At 31.6% G+C, this 17752-nt stretch overlaps 1 protein-coding gene across 2 annotated transcripts in view; it reads right to left on the bottom strand.

Annotated features, from left to right (window-relative positions):
- Positions 1-17752, bottom strand: part of CD226 (CD226 molecule) — a 105572-nt gene that overhangs the window by 33212 nt on the left and 54608 nt on the right. For both annotated transcript variants that reach the window (XM_074274147.1, XM_074274137.1), the window contains one exon: positions 12738-13085. In XM_074274147.1, coding sequence (XP_074130248.1) covers positions 12738-13085 — 348 coding nt within the window. The remainder of the gene's footprint in view (positions 1-12737; positions 13086-17752) is intronic.

Raw genomic sequence — 17752 nt, 5'->3', positions numbered from 1 at the left:
AGATCAAAATGGGTCCAAGATTTAGGCATAAAGAACGAAATCATAAATAAATTTGAGGAACATGGGATGGTTTACCTCTCAGACTTGTGGAGGAGGAAGGAGTTTGTGTCCAAGGGAGAACTAGAGACCATTATTGATCACAAAATAGAAAATTTTGATTACACCAAATTTAAAAGTTTCTGCACAAACAAAACTAATGCAAACAAGATTAGAAGGGAAGTAACAAATTGGGAAAACATTTTTACAGTTAAAGGTTCTGATAAAGGCCTCATCTCCAAAATATACAGAGAATTGACTTTAATTTATAAGAAATCAAGCCATTCTCCAATTGATAAATGGTCAAAGGGTATGAACAGACAATTTTCAGATGATGAAATTAAAACTATTTCCGCTCATATGAAAGAGTGTTCCAAATCACTATTGATCAGAGAAATGCAAATTAAGACAACTCTGAGATATCATTACATACCTGTCAGATTGGCTAAGATGACAGGAACAAATAACGATGAATGTTGGAGGGGCTGTGGGAAAACTGGGACACTGATGCATTGTTGGTGGAGTTGTGAAAGAATCCAACCATTCTGGAGAGCAATCTGGAATTATGCCCAAAAAGTTATCAAAATGTGCATACCCTTTGACCCAGCCATACTACTACTGGGCTTATATCCCAAGGAAATACTAAAGAAGGGAAAGGGACCTGTATGTGCCAAAATGTTTGTGGCAGCCCTTTTCATAGTGGCTAGAAGCTGGAAGATGAATGGATGTCCATCAATTGGAGAATGGTTGGGTAAATTGTGGTATATGAATGTTATGGAATATTATTGTTCTGTAAGAAATGACCAACAGGAGAAATACAGAGAGGCTTGGAGAGACTTACATCAACTGATGCTTAGTGAAACGAGCAGAACCAGAAGATCATTATACACTTCAACAATGATACTGTATGAGGAGGTATTCTGATGGAAGTGGACATCTTCAACATAGAGAAGAGCTAATCCAATTCCAATTGATTAATGATGGACAGAATCAGCTACATCCAGAAAAGGAACACTGGGAAATGAGTATAAACTGTTATTTTTATCTTCTGAATCCAATTCTTCTTGTGCAACAAGAAATTCAGTTCTACACACATATATTGTATCTAGAATATATTGTAATATATTTTACATGTATAAGACTGCCTGCCATCTGGGTGAGGGGGTTGGGGGAGGAAGGGAAAAAATCTGAACAGAAGAAAGTGCAAGGGATAATGTTGTAAAAAATTATCCATGCATATGTACTGTCAAAAAAAAAAGTTATAATTATAAAACAAAATAAAAATTAAATAAATTAAAAAACAAAACAAAAAAAAAAAAAAGAAAGAAAGTTATTATGGTGACAAGGAAGATTAAAATACGCATTCAGAAGATGATAACAAAATCAAAGCTCCTACATCCCAAACCTCCTAGAAAAATAAGAATTGGGTTCAGGCCATGGGAGATCTTAAAAGGCATTTCGATAATCAAGTAAGAGAGAGAGAAAAAAAATTATGAACAGAATTGAGAGTGGTGCAAAAGGAAATATAAAAAGCTAACGAGGAGAAGAATGACTTAAAAAGCAAAACTGGCCAACTGGGAAAGGAGGTAAAAAAGCTCATTGAAGAAAATAATTCCTTAAAAAGATAAACTTGAGCAAATGGAAGTTAATAACTTTGTGAGAAATCAAGATACAATAAAGCAAAACAAAAAAAAAACCATGAAGAAGTAGGAAAAAATGTGAAATAAATCATTGAAAAAACTACTGACCTAAAAAATAGATATGAGAGATAATGTAAAAATTATTGATTTATCTGAAAGTCATGATCACAAACAAAAAGAGCCTGGATATCATCTTTCAAGAAATTATTGAGGAAAACTGTCTTAATATTCTAGAGCCAAGGGGTAAAGTAGAAATCAAAAGAATCCATCAAATGCCTCCTGAAAGAGATTCTAAAATGAAAACCACCAGGAATGTTATAGCCAAATTCCAGAATTGCCAAGTGAAGGAGAAAATGCAAGCATCCAGAAAGAAACAATTCAAATATAGTAGAACCAAAGTCAGGATCATCCATGATTTAACAACTTCTACATTAAAAGACCAGAAGGCTTGTAGTAATATAATATTCTGGAGAACAAAAGAACTAGGATTAATTTAATATTCTCTAATTAATGTTTTAGAGCAATTTTTAGATTTTTTTTTTTAGATTTAAACTCAGGAAGATGAGTTTTCCTGAATTCAGGTACAGTGCTCTATCAATTGCGCCACTTAGCTATCCCCAATATTGCTGTTATTTCATGTAATATTCTCTTAGTTTTGTTAACTTCGTATCAGTTTATGTAAAACTTCCTATATATAGCAAAAGAATATTTCATTACAATTGTATATCACAACACTCCCCATAGATTCCCTCAATATCCAATTCTTTACTACCACAAAAGAGCAGCTTTAAATATTTTTGTAAAAATAGTTTCTTTTCCCTTTTTAAAAAATTTTTGGGATACAAATCTAAAGGTGGTATTGCTGATTCAAAAGGCATACCCTGTGGGTATAATGTTAAATTGTTCTTCAGAATCATTGAACCAGTTCACAACAATACCAACAATACTTTAGTGTTCCCATTTTTCTACATCCCTGCAGCATTTGCCATTTTCCTTTTCTGTCATGTTAACCAATCTGATAGGTGGGTACCTCAGAATTGTTTTAATTTACTATTCTCCAATTAATGTCTTAGAGTATTTTTCATGTCTATTGATAGCTTTGATTTCTCCTTTTCAAAATTGCCTGATTACATCCTTTCACAATGTATCAATTGGAAAATGGCTTCTATTTTTATAAATTTGACTCAGTGCACTATATATTTGAGAAATAAGGACTTAGTCAAAAAAAATTTTTCTATAAAAGTTCTTTCCCAGTTTCCTTTTCCTTCTAATTTTGACTGAATTAGTCTTGTTTGTATAAAAACTTTTTTTAATTTCATGCAATTAAAATTAACCCTATACTTTCCATTATCCTCTCTATCTCTTTTTTTGCATAAGCTTTTCCTTTAACTATAGATCTGAAAGCAAATTTGTCCATGCTCCCATAATTTACTTACATCCTTTATGTCTAAATCATTTATAAATTTTGACCTTATTTTGGTATATGGTGTGAGATGTTGATTTATGCCTAGTTTCCATCAAACTGCTTTTGGGAGAAATTATTATTTCCCACTTATATTGATAACTAATTATTGAATGAAAATCATGGATTTTCTCCTTTTCTACTTCCTTATCCAGAAACCAGCTAGAGTGGGCAATGTTGGACAACAATTTACCCAGGCCAAGATCTAAAGAAAGACAGTAAAAGAAATTCTAAGTTTAGGTAAATATGTGGATTCTTGTGCATTATGTTTGCTCAGATAGGTCTGAGAAAAATGTTGATTCTCCCATTTGTGAGATAGGTGATATGGTAATTGACCAAAGACCCTCCCATTATAATTCTCTCTTATAACTTGTTGACCAATCAGAATTGATTTGCATCCTCAGGTACATTTCTTTTTCAAAAGATTTTATAAATAATGATTGTTCAACAGGTTTGGTCTCTAAGTTAATGAGGTGACAATAAGCCTGTTTTTGTTGACTACTCCCTAGAAGTTGTCAATATTAATTTACCCAGAAAATCTCTCTCTCAGAACTTTTTAAATGTCACATTTTCTATTTCTCTTCAACTGTTGTCAAATGCTGAGTTCTTATCCCAAAAAAAGACATGGGTCTTTAGATTTACCAAACATTAGATTACTATAGTCATTTCCTACCATGTATTATGTAAATAATCTGTTCCATTATTTCTTAGTCAAAAAGCTGGTTTTGATGATTATTGCTTTACAATATAGGTTTTGGATCTGGAAGTGCTAGGTACTCTCCTTTTATTTTCCATTAATTAACTTGATCTTCTTGTCCTTTTGTTCTTCCAGGTGAAATCTGTTATTATTTTTTGTAACTATAAAATAATTATTTGGGAGTTTGATTAGTATTAGCCTGAAAAAGTAAATTAACATATAGAATTGTCATTTTTATTATATTGTCTTAGCCTACTCTTGAGCAATTAATTTCTCCAGTTTTTAGCTCTATCTTTATTTGAGTAAAAAAAAAATTTTTATGTTCATATAGTCCCTGTGTTTGTGTTGGAAGGTAGAGCTCCAAGTATTGTATATTGTTTACAGTTATTTTTAAGTTGCATTTTTCTTTCTGTGTCTTCTTGATGAGTTTTGTTGGTGATTATGGAAATACAGATGATTTGTGTGAATTTATTTTGTATCTGCAATTTTATTTTAACTGCTTTATTTTTTCAACTAATTTTAGTTGCTTTCCTACAGTTTTCTTAAGATACTGTAATATCACCTACAAAAATTACTAGTGTTAGTTCCTCATTGCCTATTTTTATTCCTCCAATTTCATTTTATTGTTTTATTGGTATAGAAAGCATTTTAATATGATATCTAATGGTAATAATAATCAATATCCTTGAAAACAGGATAAATACCCCTGATCTCATTGGTAAGGCTTCTAATTTATTCCTGTTATAAATAATACTTGCTGTAAGTTTATGTTAGATACTATTTATCATTTTAAGGAAAGATCCATTTATTCCTATGCTAGAAAAAGAATAAACTTAAAACCCCCAATTAAATGCCAAATTAAAAAGTCTGAAAATTAAAGGAAAGATTAACAAAATTGAAACTAAGAAAACTACTGACAAATTAATAAAACTAAGAGTTAGTTTTATGGGGAAAAAAACAGCAAAATATGTAAACCATTGATTAATTTGATTAAAAAAGGGGAAAAGCATATTATCAACATTAAAAATGAAAAGGGTGAAATTGCCACCAAGAAAGAAGAAATTAAAGCAATAATTAGGAGAGATTTTGCCTAACTATATGCCAACAAATCTGACAATCTAATTGAAATGAATGAATATTTACAAAAATATAAATTGTTCAGATTAACAGAAGAGGAAATAAATTACTTAAATACCCACATTTTAGAAAAAAGAAATTGAACAAGCCATCAATGAACTCCCCCCCAAAAAAATCTCTAGTACCAGCTGGATTTACCAGCTGAATTCTACCCAACATTTAAAGAACAACTAATTTCAATGTCATGCAAACTATTTTGGAAAAATAAATAATGAAGTAATTCTGATAAATTCCTTCCATGACACCAATATGGTACTGATACCTAAAACAGGAAGATTCAAAATAGAGAAAGAACCTTAGAGACCAATCTCTCTAATGAATATTGAAGCAAAAATTTAAATAAAATATTAGCAAAGAAATTTCAACAACTTATAGGCAAGATAACAGTGTGACCAAGTGCACTTCATGTCAGGAATGCATAGCAGGATCTATATAAGGAAAACTATTGGCATAATTGGCCATATCAATAACAAAACTAACAGAAATTATATGATAATCTCAATAGATGCAGAAAAGGCTTTTCACAAAATACAGTCCTCATTCCTATTAAAAACACTTGTTATTAATTGGCAATTATTTTAGTGTTGTTACAGAGGTAGCATAATATCATAGTAAATATAGATTGCTTGATTTTGTGTTAAGAAAACCTGAGTTCAAGCATCCAATCCCATTAAAAACACTAGCGAGCATAAGACTAAATGGAGTTTTCCTGAAAATCATAAATGCATTTATCTAAAACTATCAATAAAAATTATTTGTAATGGGAAGAAACTAGAAGCATTCCCAAAAAGATCAGGGATGAAACAAAGATGCCTGTTTTCATTACAATCATTCAATATTGCACTAAAAATGATGCCTTTAACTATAGGAAAATAAAAAGGAATTAAAGGAATTAAAATATACAATGAGGAAATAAAACTACCACTCTGCACATGATATGATGGTATACTTAGAGAATCCTATAGAATCTTCAAAAAACCACTTGAAACGATCAACAATTTTAGCAAAGTTGCAGCATATAAAATAAACCCACACAAATCATCATTACTTCTATATTTTACTAAAGAAGTTGAGAATCAAGAGAAAGAAAGAAATTTAACTTAAAATATTTATAGACAAAATAAACTATTTGGGTGTCAAGCCATCCCAAGAACTATATGAACACATTTACAAAGCCTTTATAATAAAAATGACAATTCTACATAAATTGATTTGCTTGTTCAGTGCCATCAAACTCTAAAAAATATTTTGTAGAGCTAGAAAAGTAATAACAAAATCCATGTGGAAGAACTAAAGGGCAATGATTAAAAAAAAAAAAAAAATGCAAAGGATGGTAGCCTAGCAGTACCAGACCTAAAACTATTATAAAGCAGCAGTCATCAAAAACATAGGGTGGTGGATCAGTGGAAAAGGTTATATACACATGATGCAATTATCAATAACTATAGTAATCTAATATTTGATAAACCCTAAAACTCCAGCTTTGTGATAAGACCTTGGAATTGGAAATTGTATACCAAAAACTTGGCATAGACCTACATCTTACACCCCATACCCAAATAAGGTCAAAATGAGTATATGATTTAGGCATAGAGACATGATAAGTGAATTAGGAGAGAAAGGGATAGTTGACTTATCAGATCTTTGGAGAAGAGAGGAATTTATGGCCAAAAAAAGGAGAGCATTGGAAAGTATAAAACGGACAACTTTGATTACATTAAATTAAAAGAGATTTGCACAAACCAAACCAACACAATCAAGATTAAAATGAAAACATAAAGCTGGAAAAAAAATTACAGCCAGTATTTCTGATAAAAGCCTCATTTCTAAAATATATAAAAAACTGTGTCAAATTTATAGGAATACAAGTCATTCCATCATTGATAAATGGTCAAAGAATACGAACAGACAATTTTCAGATGAAGAACTTAAAATTATCTATAGTTATATGAAAAAAATACTATTGACTAGAGAAATGCAAATTAAAACAACTCTTGAGTTAGCCCTTTACTTCTCTCAGATTGGCTAAGATGATAGGTAATGATAAATGTTGGAGGGAATATGAGAAAGCTAGGATATTAATGCACTTTTGGTGAAGTTATGAAATGATCTAACCATTCTGGAGAGCAATTTGGAACTATGGCCACAAGGCTACAAAACTGTACATACCCTTTAACTATCAGGAAAATGAGTAGATGCCCATCAATTGGGGAATGGCTGAATAAGTTATGGTGTATGAAACTAATGGAATATTATTATGCTATAAAAAATGATGAACAAGTTGATTTTAGAATGGCCTGGAAAAATTTACACAAACTTAATGCTGAGCAAAATGAGAAGAACCAGGAATACATTCTACACAATAACAGCAAGATTGTGTGATAATCAGTTATGAAAGACTTGGTTCTTTTCAGTATTAAAGTGATCTAAGGCAATCCCAATAAATTTTGGATAGAAAATGCCATCTGCATCTAGAAAGAAAAATATGGAATTTGAATGTAAATCAGCACAAGCTATGTTCACTTTTTTTTTTCTTTCTCTTCTTTTTTATTTTTCTCTTGTGGTTTTTCCGTTTTGTTCTGATTTTTCTCTCCCAATATAATTCATAAGGAAATATATTTTTTAAAAAGAATGAGCATATATAACCAAAATAAATAAATACATTTTAGAATAAAAAATAAAATTTAAATTAAAAAAGAAAGTCATTTATGACTTGCTCAATTTCTTTTTCTAAAACAGATTATTTAAGGTTATATATTAGGCTATTTTTGTTTTTGTTAACCTAGGCACTTTATGTTTTTGTAAATATTCCCATATAATTGGGAAAAATAATTGCTAATGATTGGTTAAATTTCACCTCGTTGATAGTTTATTTGTCCTTTTCATTTTTGGTACTTGTAATTTATTTTTCTTCTTCTTTTTAATCAAATTAACTGATACTTTATTATTTTATTGGACTTCTTTATGAAATCAACTCTTACTTTTATTTTTTATTTCAGTGGAATTTTTACTTTCAATATTTTCACTTCTCCATTGATTCTAAGATTTCTATTTTGATGTTTAAATTTGGGTGTTTTTGAGTTGTTGTTTTTTTAATTACATTCATTTGTATTTTCTTTCTCTCATTTATTAGTGAATGTATTTAAAGCTAAATTTTCTCCTAAGTACTTATTTGTTTGCATTCCACAAATTTTGATATGTTGTCTCATTGTTGCCATTCTTTTTAATAAAATTATATTTGTTTCTATGATTTCTTTTTAATCCATTGTTTCTGTGGGGTAAGATTATTTATTTTCCAATTTTTAAATTTATATTTTCATGTTTTATTATATTATAAACTAAAAGGCATATATTTAATAGTTCTGTTTTTCTGCATTTGACAATGATGTTTTTATGCCATAATCCATAGTCAATTTTTATGCAGTGTCTTGTACACCTGAGAAAAAAGTATATAACTTTCTATCCTCTTTCAATTTTTACACAGGTTTATCATATTTAACTTTTCTAAAATATTATTCATCTCCTTAACTTCCTTCTCATTAATTTTATGGTTAACTATATCTCACTCTGAGATAGGAAAGCTAAATTCCTTCATTATTTTATTTTCTATCTCCATTTGTTATTTAAATTTTCCTTTAAACAATTTGGATGCTATGTCATTTGATTCATATTTTTTAATATTAATATTAGTTCACTATCATCAGTTTTCTTTTAGCAAAATGTAGATTTCCTCCATACCCCTTTTAATTAGGTCTATTTTTGCTTTTTCCTGGTCTTAGATCTTGATTGTTACCCCTCCCTTATTGACTTCAGCTGAAGCATAATAAATTCTGCTCCAGCTTCCTTATTTTAATTCTTTTTTGTGTCTTTTTGTTTCAGGTGTGTTTTGTATAAACAACACATTGTTGGATTGTAGTTTCTAATCCATTCTACATGTTTTTTTCTGCTGTGGGTGTGTCCATTCCATTCACATTCACATTTATAATTACTAACTTTTCTTTTCCCTCCATCTTATTTTCTTCAGTTTATCCTTCTCTCTCTCTTTTAATCTTGTCCCTCCTTCTAAAGCCTGGTTTGCTTTTGACCTTTTCCTCTTTTTTTTTCTCCTTTTTTCACAAACTTTTCCATTTCCTTATCTTTCCCCTATCAAATAAGATTAATTTCTTTCTCCAATTGAACATGTGTGTGTGTGTGTGTGTGTGTGTGTGTATTCTTCCATTTTTGAACCAATATAGGCCAGACAAAGTTTAACCATTGCCCACTACAACCATCCTTCATCGTTTCCTCAATTGTAAATGTACTTCCTTTCTGCTTCTTTTATGTGAAATAACTGTTAATCTTACTTTCATCTTCCACTTTCTCCCCATGTATCCATTTTTTCTTGTTCCTCTATATTTTAAAAATCATTCCAACATAATAAACTCACTCCCACGCTCTTTGTCTATACAGAATCCTTCAAAATGTCATAATAATGGCAGACTTATAAGTATCATTCTTTCATATAGGAATGTAAACAGTTCGATCTTATTAAGTTCTTTTTCTTCATGTTTACATTTATATGCTTCTCTTGAGTCTTTTATTTGAAATTCAGACATTCTATTCATCTCTGATCTTTTTTTTTCTTTTTTTTTTTTAATTGGGGATGCCTAATTCTTAAATTATCTCTCTTCAATTTATTTTTCAGCTGTTGTTTTTTCAAAAATATATTTCATATTTTCTTCTAATTTTTATTTTTATTGCTTATTGATTTCTCACAGTCTTAGCTTTCATTTGTCCAATTTAATTTTTAAAGTATTGTGTTCTTCAGTGAGGAGGCCCTGATGCCATTTGGCTTATTCTGTGGCGTTTTTTTAGGTGTTATTTTCTTTAGTATTTTGTTTCTTTTACCAAATTGTTAATTGTCTTTTCATAATTTTCCTTATTTCTTTAATCCAATTTTTCTCTACCACTCTTATTTGATTTTGAAAATAATTTCTAGCTCTTCTAGGAACTTTTTGAGTCTTTTCTCCAAAGGCTTTGCTTTGAGGCTTCTCTTTTATCTGTTTTCACATTACTGTTTTCTTCTGAATTTGTTTCTTGATCTCTCATCATTATAACTACTTTTTATGGTCATGTTACTTTTTGTTGATCACTCATTTTCAACTGTATTTCTTGACTTTGAACTTTATGGTAAAATTGTTCCCACCAGTAGTGTTGGGGAAGGGGCACTATACCAAGCCTCGGGCTTTTTTGCACTGTTGTTTTAAGAGCTTGTTTTAAGGATTGGGGAAATTTGTGGTGCTTTCAAGGAGTGTGATTCCAAAGAGGTGTGCTCATTGCTCTCTGGTTCTAAACTCTGGTCTTTACATAGGAAGGACTCTTGAGTGTAAAGGGCTGAAACTCTTAAAAGGTGTGCTTGAATCAGACAGCAGAGCATTTGAGGCTAAATTACCTATTGGACAATAACTCTATTAGCATATGTTTGGAATTTCTCTTCTCACAATTAATGCTGGCTCAATGCTTGGGGTTTAGAGAATTGTAGGTAAGGATTAAGGGGTGCAGTGAGAGAGGTGAGAGAACTTCACTTGGCCTCTTGAGGAGGAGGAGAAAAATGTGGAGATTTTCTGGACTCTAGAATCAAGGAGGGATCCTTGGCAAAACTCCTGGCAGTTTTGTCCATCTCCTTCACTTCTCCCCCTAAAAACCAAGGACTTTTGCTTATCCTCACTCTGGCTGATTCTTAGGCCTCCAGGGAGCTAGGTTAGACTTTATGCCTGAATCCTTAGGATTAAAATAAATACTGCTCCCAAGAGTCCTGTTTCCTTGGTACCATAAATGATACTGCTCCCTCATCACCAAAAGTGCTCCTCTCTACCCTTGAACTGTGACCAGAAAATATAAGCACTGAAGTTTGGTCCTGCGCCCAATGATAGAACAGGCAAACCCTATAATCTTTTTTTCTTACTAGTTGTCCAATAATCTATTGCTTGAGACTTCATGAAGGTTTTGCTGCTAATGTCATCACCACCAAAAACCACTATTGAGTTACATGGGCTTCATGCCAGTCTCCACCCTCATATCACAGATCTCTTCATCTGATCTCCTAAGTTGTCTTGGGTCAGAAGACTGTCTCATCAATTAAATATATATATATCATTCAATCCTACAAGAGTACTTTCATTGTTGCCACTATAAATGACATAATTATAAAAATTCTTAAATGGTCCTTCATTATGATGAGCAAGAATAATAATATACCTGTCTAATATACCTGTACCTGTATCATTTGCTTTGCCTGCCTAAACATTGTCTTGTCTTGGTCAATTGGAAATAGTTGGCAAATAACTTTTATTCATATATTTTTAGACTGTTAGGGGATCTGGACCCTGCAAGAAATTTTAAAATACAGTCCCATTACATAAGGAATATTTTAGACATAAACTTGCTTATTTATCCAGAAGTAGGCAGAGCCAGTACTTTAAAAACTGGCCCTCTCTAAAGATTTTTTGCATAAAGAGATATGCTGTCAACCCCTTTTTGGCTTGAAGTTACAAATCCAACATTGAGTTTACCCATAACTGTGATTGTCATCAATGGGAATAATGAAAGCATGAGTTAGCCCATAGTGATTAAGTGTGAAAATCAGCTATGACTTTGGCAAACTCTTTTCTTATTACACACAGCTGCTACCACTGCTGCTTATATAGAACCTTAAACATTTCTTCTTCAGTTCTATTTCAGAAAGAAATGTCAGCCTAGGCACTGCCAAGAATATGAAGGAGGCAGCCTGGACCTGGCTTGGCTCTAAAACTCTAAATTCAAGCCAAAGTAAATGAGCTGACGAAAGCCATATGGAAAATAAAAGCATAAAGTGATAGACAACTTCTGTCAGCACCAAGAATAAAGGATTATCTTTGGCACATTTTTCAGTCAGAGAGCACCTTTAGAGTCCAGATTTTAATACTGGATAGACCTTCAGGTCTCCTGACCCTTACTCAAATATGAAAAAGAATCTAATGTAAACTATCCCCATGATTTCCCTTACAGTGAGTATTTTACAATGAGAGCTTTAATTTTGCATTCCTTCCCAATTGTGAAGATTATCTAGGTCATAAAAGCTAAAATTATGACAAATTAATACAGAACAATAACCATAATTGATTGACTTATTCAATACATACATTCAATATATACAAAACAAAACAAATAATGGGCAAAGTAAAAATGCTTTGATGGGATATTCAAGACAAAGAAAACAGTCTCAGCTTTCAAAAATAGATAGTTTAGTTATCAATACAATATTTAATATGTGTGTATATATTATGTATTATCTAATTTATATTCATATCTCCTTCCATCAGATGTAAGTTCATTCAAGGAATGATCTGTTTGTCCTTTTGTGTTTATATTTATCATGTAGCACAATGCCTATGCCCAGAATACTTGTAAAATTTCACTGGATTGAACTAGGAGACAAACAAATATTAGAGATCATGCCAGACCATGTATATCAAGTGTGTATATTAAACTAACAGATAACAGTTTCTTTCAGGAATGAGGAAAATTAGAAAAAAAGTGGGGTGAAGTGACAAATTTACTGTGATTTCTATGAGCAGAGACTAAACAAGGTGTGACTTGCTAAAGAATTAGAATACAGTAACTTCTAATCTGCTTAAATTTGCCCATTAGAACTAAATTTTCATGCTAAATAAAAGCCTTTAATGGAAACCATTTGGTGGAAAATTTTTACATTCATAGCAACCCAATATTTCATTTTTAGACTTACCATCAGTTACAGTCAGATTCATCACAAAGATTTCATTTTCTCCTGTGTTAGTGGTTAAGCAACATTGGTAAAATCCTGAGTCAGAAGCAGTGACATTGTGAATAACAATAGAGCTACTGGTCATCTCTTGGCTGCAGCTTGTCAATATTTTTCTTTGGTACTTTAAGCCATAACTTTTCCCATTGTTCAAATTACAGTAAGTTAAGTGGTCAATCTGATGTGGCTGAATCCTTTCCCATGTCACATGTTTCAGGGGGCTGGACTTGTGAGTCTGAAATATGAATTTGACATTTTTTCCAGGTTCTGATACCATATGGCTATTAGATGGAACACGTATTTCAAAACCATCTGAAAAGAAGAAAAAGTTTTTCATATATTTATTGTTACAACATAATCTTTTGAAAGTAAAAAACTCTTTTAAAAATCTTTTAACAATAATCAATATTGATATTTAGAATGGTCTTCTTAGTTCTGCTCTCTGAGGCAAAGCAAAACAATTCAAATTCCATTAAAAACTTATTTCCTTATTCATAAAAATATGAATTTTATCTTTTTTCTAGGTTCTAATTCTATATGACTATTAGATGGAGCATGAATTTCAAAACCATCTGAAAAGAAGCAATAAATTGTTTCATATATCTAAGTTTCATAGAAGTAATAAGGCTTTTAAAAATCTTTAAAAGATAATGCTGGTATTCAAAATAGTCTTCCTAGTTCTATTCTCTGCAGCAAAACAAAACAAATCAAATTCCATTAAACCCTGAGTTTCCTTATTTATAAAATTCAATTCATAAATTTATAAAATTCAAATTTATAAAATTCAAATAAATCTATCTCCTGCCTGGCATAAAATCACTTCAATTCAACTGACTTTTATTAGGTATCTGTTATATGTAAGACATATAGAGATGATGATTTAGTGGACAAACAACTAACTTATAGTGAGAAAAATTAAATTCTGCTTCTGACATAAACTAGTCATGGGGCCATAGGGAAATCATTTAATCTCTCAGTGTTCCAAGTCTTTCAGCCACTCTCTAAAGTAATATATATCTGCATTGATGAAATAGATTTCTTCACTGAGAACTCTTAACAGTGATGAAATTATAAGTCAAGATTTTTTAAAATGTCAATGGCACTGTACAAGATGCTGAGGATGTGAAGGGGAAAAAAATGTAACAATGGCTGTTCTGAAGACATTTATGTGCAATGAAAATAGGAATACATGTATATAAGTGGAGAGTAGGAAATGTGGAGAAAGTTTGAGAGCCAACATCTGGATGGAACAGGAAAAGTTTCATGGAGGCTCCTGATCTTATCCTTGGAGGAAATTAAGAATTCTGAGAGGCAGAGCTGAAAAAGAACTGCATTCTAGAAAATGTTACCAATAACTAGGCATTTAGGACATGGTCAATTCTATATTATTAGATTATAACTATAACTAGATTATAAACTCCATAGGAGCAGAGATGAACCTTATAATAAGGGAAGATTCATCAGGATTTTTTCAGGGTGTAAACATCTTTCCTTTGTTCATCTATTTATCTATTGGTTCCAGAGATCATCCCTCTTACCATCTTTAGTCCGAGAAAGTCACCACTTTTGTCTTTGCAGGTACCCTGCTCTTGGGACTCACCTAACTGCTGTCTTCCCTTCTTAAGGATCACCTGACCAAATAGGTTGTTTCCCAATACTGCTCACCTAAATATGCTCAGGGTTCAATAATTTCTAGTTATGTCTTTGGCAGAGACCCTTTGGAATAAACAATTTTCCAGTCTTATAATTTAGATACTCTGGTAAAATTTCTTTTCTATCAGTGATATTTCAAATTCATTTTACAGAAGTTGTATTCCATTACTAAAAATATTGTTGAAATACATGTGCATTTCAATGTAATGATTTAAATTTACACTAAGTTGTCAATAACTGACACCATGCCTAAGTATATGTTTTGAAAGGAAGAAGGATGATGGGTACCTAACAAACAGGAAGTGAGGAGGGATAATCAAAATAAAATGCAATTGATCAGGGAAAAAGTTTCAGTAGAACCTGAGATGTCAAAGACATTGTTTGTCTACTTCACAATTTTATCTAGGGACAGTAAGTCCTTTCTTAAACCAAGAAACTGTTGCTCTCTTTAAACAGAGGGACCTTGCAGGGAGGAAAAAAAAGTCTATATCTTCTATTTAAGAGCTTTCCAGTATTTAAGGATGTCCAAAAATGGAAAAAGCAGCACTCAAAGGTAGCAATTCTCTGTAATTAGAGGTGCTTCCTAGATTAGTAATTGTTGGGAACATCACAGAAATAGATAGGATTATGGTTGGCGAAAATGACAATTGAGATAACTTTCATTTGATTAGTAAAACAAAGAGAATTGCAGAAATCCATGACTACAAACTGAAGATTGCTTTTCACATGTGTAAGATAAGGTTGACACCATCAAATATTTTTGTTGATTACCAGTAGTAAAATATGAAAGACAACAAAGGCATTGAAGGAAATACCCCTAATAATAAATAGCTTAGGAAATTTATTTTTGTATATCTCTAAAAATAAATATTTCTATATATGTGCATGGGTTTATATATGTATACATGTATATATGTATAATGTACATGTACATATAAGTAAAACATATATGTATATATAAAATTTATTTTTAGAGATGTTATAAGCATTAAATTAATATCAATATATGTATACAAAATGATACAATGGATAGAATACTGGGCCTAGAGTAAAGAAAAACTGCATTCCAATCTGATCTCAGATACTTACTAGTTGTGTCACTGGGCAAGTTATGTATGCTATATTTGCCTCAATTTTCTTAACTGTAAAATGTAGCATCTATTTCACAGGCTGACTATGATGATCAAAGAAGATTATATTTATAAGAAATTTAGCTCAGTGTCCAGCACATAATAGGTGTTTAATAATTGTTCACTTCCTTCTTCAATATATTATTCCCTATAACATTTCCAGAAATCATAAGAAGCAATTTTCATTTATAGAAACTGAAGCCTAGAGATTCTGTGATCTACTATAAAAACAGGGCTGGTAGGTATCAGTATGAAGAGTTAAACCCAAGCCTTGCCTGACTCCAATTCCTATATTCTTTCCATTCCAGCATGAAATAATCTTTAAATAACCTTGAAATAATCTAAAATTTTACTATTATCTTCTACTTTTGCACACTAAGCCAAATGATTTCAGCACTAGTTCCACTGGGGATTAGTCTCATTTGTAACTTTCGTCCAAGTGACCTGGTGTTTAAAGTAATTCACTGTCCTTCCTCACTCCAGGCTGAGAAAAAAAAAAAATCTCTACTTCAGGAAGCTGCATTTACCTCTGGCTAAGTCAGTCATATACAGTATCAGTTAAATTAATCTGAAGTATGTAAAGATGAGAGCCATTTTATACCATGAGGCAGAAATGACCCATTTTTAGGCTCTTATAGAAAATGACAGTTAAATCATAAAGCCAAAGAATACTAGATGAGTTGCACCAAAACTGTAGTGACTGAAATCCTAGTCTAAGAACTTTACTGCAGACTTTCTGCCTGCAAATTCACAGTAAAGTCAGAAATTTACTTCAATATCCCAATGTCCTTTAACTGGAAAAAGGAAAGTCTTTTAGGTTATTGATATTGCAGAATTCACAAAATTAAATCTTTAAGGACTATACCTAAGAGATATTTCAAAAGAGAAATCTTAATGAATACCATATCTATATTAGGGAAGGTCAAATTTCTAATTTCATTTATTCTCTGCTGGAATATAATTTGCTGCCTCAGATGGCCATATTGAATAGGGGAGAGGTTCCTAACCTTATCCAGGATGGCCTTATTTATATGCTGAGGAAGGGAACATTGTATGGCTTTATCTGAGGGAAACCAAAAAGGACTCCAACTCAAAAACCTCTCTTTCCTCCTGTTATTTCAAACTCTACTATTAGAAATGCAAAAGTCTATAGTTTCTGAGTTAAAATGAAAATCATGTAAGAGATGTAACATAGTAACCCCTGTATAGAATAATAGGTTTACTTGAATCAAGAATCTGAAGCAGAAATTTTTCTCCCCCCTCCCAGGCTGGGGTTAAGTGACTTGCCCAGGATCACACAGCTAGGAAGTGTTAAGTGTCTGAGACTAGATTTGAACTTGGTTCCTCCTAAATTCAGGACTGGTGCTCTATCTCTATCATGCTCTATCATGCTCTATCATGAGTCTAACAAAACTAACTAATACTTATTCCAGGAAATTTTTAGTTTTTTAGTTTCAAAAATTATACTTCCTGTTTCCCTATCTCTCTTGCTATTCTTCTCAAGGATAAAAGTTCTCAAATCCTTTAATTGATCATCAATAACATGATTTTAAATATCCTTATTGGAATAATAACTGGCATTTATATAGCCCTTTATTACTTACAACACTTGAGATAGTTAGTGACTCTTTGAATAGAATATTGGTCCTGGAGTGAGGAAGAACTGAGTTAAAATCCAGCCTCAGATATTTATTGGTCAATTCATCACTGATAAACAACATTACTTAAATCTGGAAATCAAAACCAGCATAATTCTCTAAATATATTTTAATAGAGCAAAACACCATAAGACTATCACCTCCCTCAATCCAGAAAATATTAAGATCACCAGAGAAACTACCTTTTACAATCAGACAAGTGATTAAACGATACAGAAAGCACTACAAAATCTTGTTCTGTTTATTGCTTATTGATTTCAATAAAGCATCTGACCTTGTAGGAAGAAAAAAAGAACATAAACTGAAAACATATTTTCCACATATTAAGACCATTCAGGATTCTTTGATGAATGCACACAGTGAAAGCATGATTTATTGGTTCTATTATTAGATTCAAATGAAGCATAAAATAGAAAACATATACCTCTCAAAAGCACGTTAAACTATCATTTAGAATCTACAATTATACATGGAAGGCAGATACCCTAAAGATGACAAGATTGTCCAGTTGAGTCAAGATGCAGAACACTGCAGGACC

Source organism: Sminthopsis crassicaudata, chromosome 1 (assembly GCF_048593235.1).
Source record: "Sminthopsis crassicaudata isolate SCR6 chromosome 1, ASM4859323v1, whole genome shotgun sequence".
Classification (NCBI taxonomy): Eukaryota; Metazoa; Chordata; class Mammalia; order Dasyuromorphia; family Dasyuridae; genus Sminthopsis; species Sminthopsis crassicaudata.
Note: the sequence above shows the minus strand (reverse complement) of the source record. Positions and strands in the feature narration are given on the sequence as shown.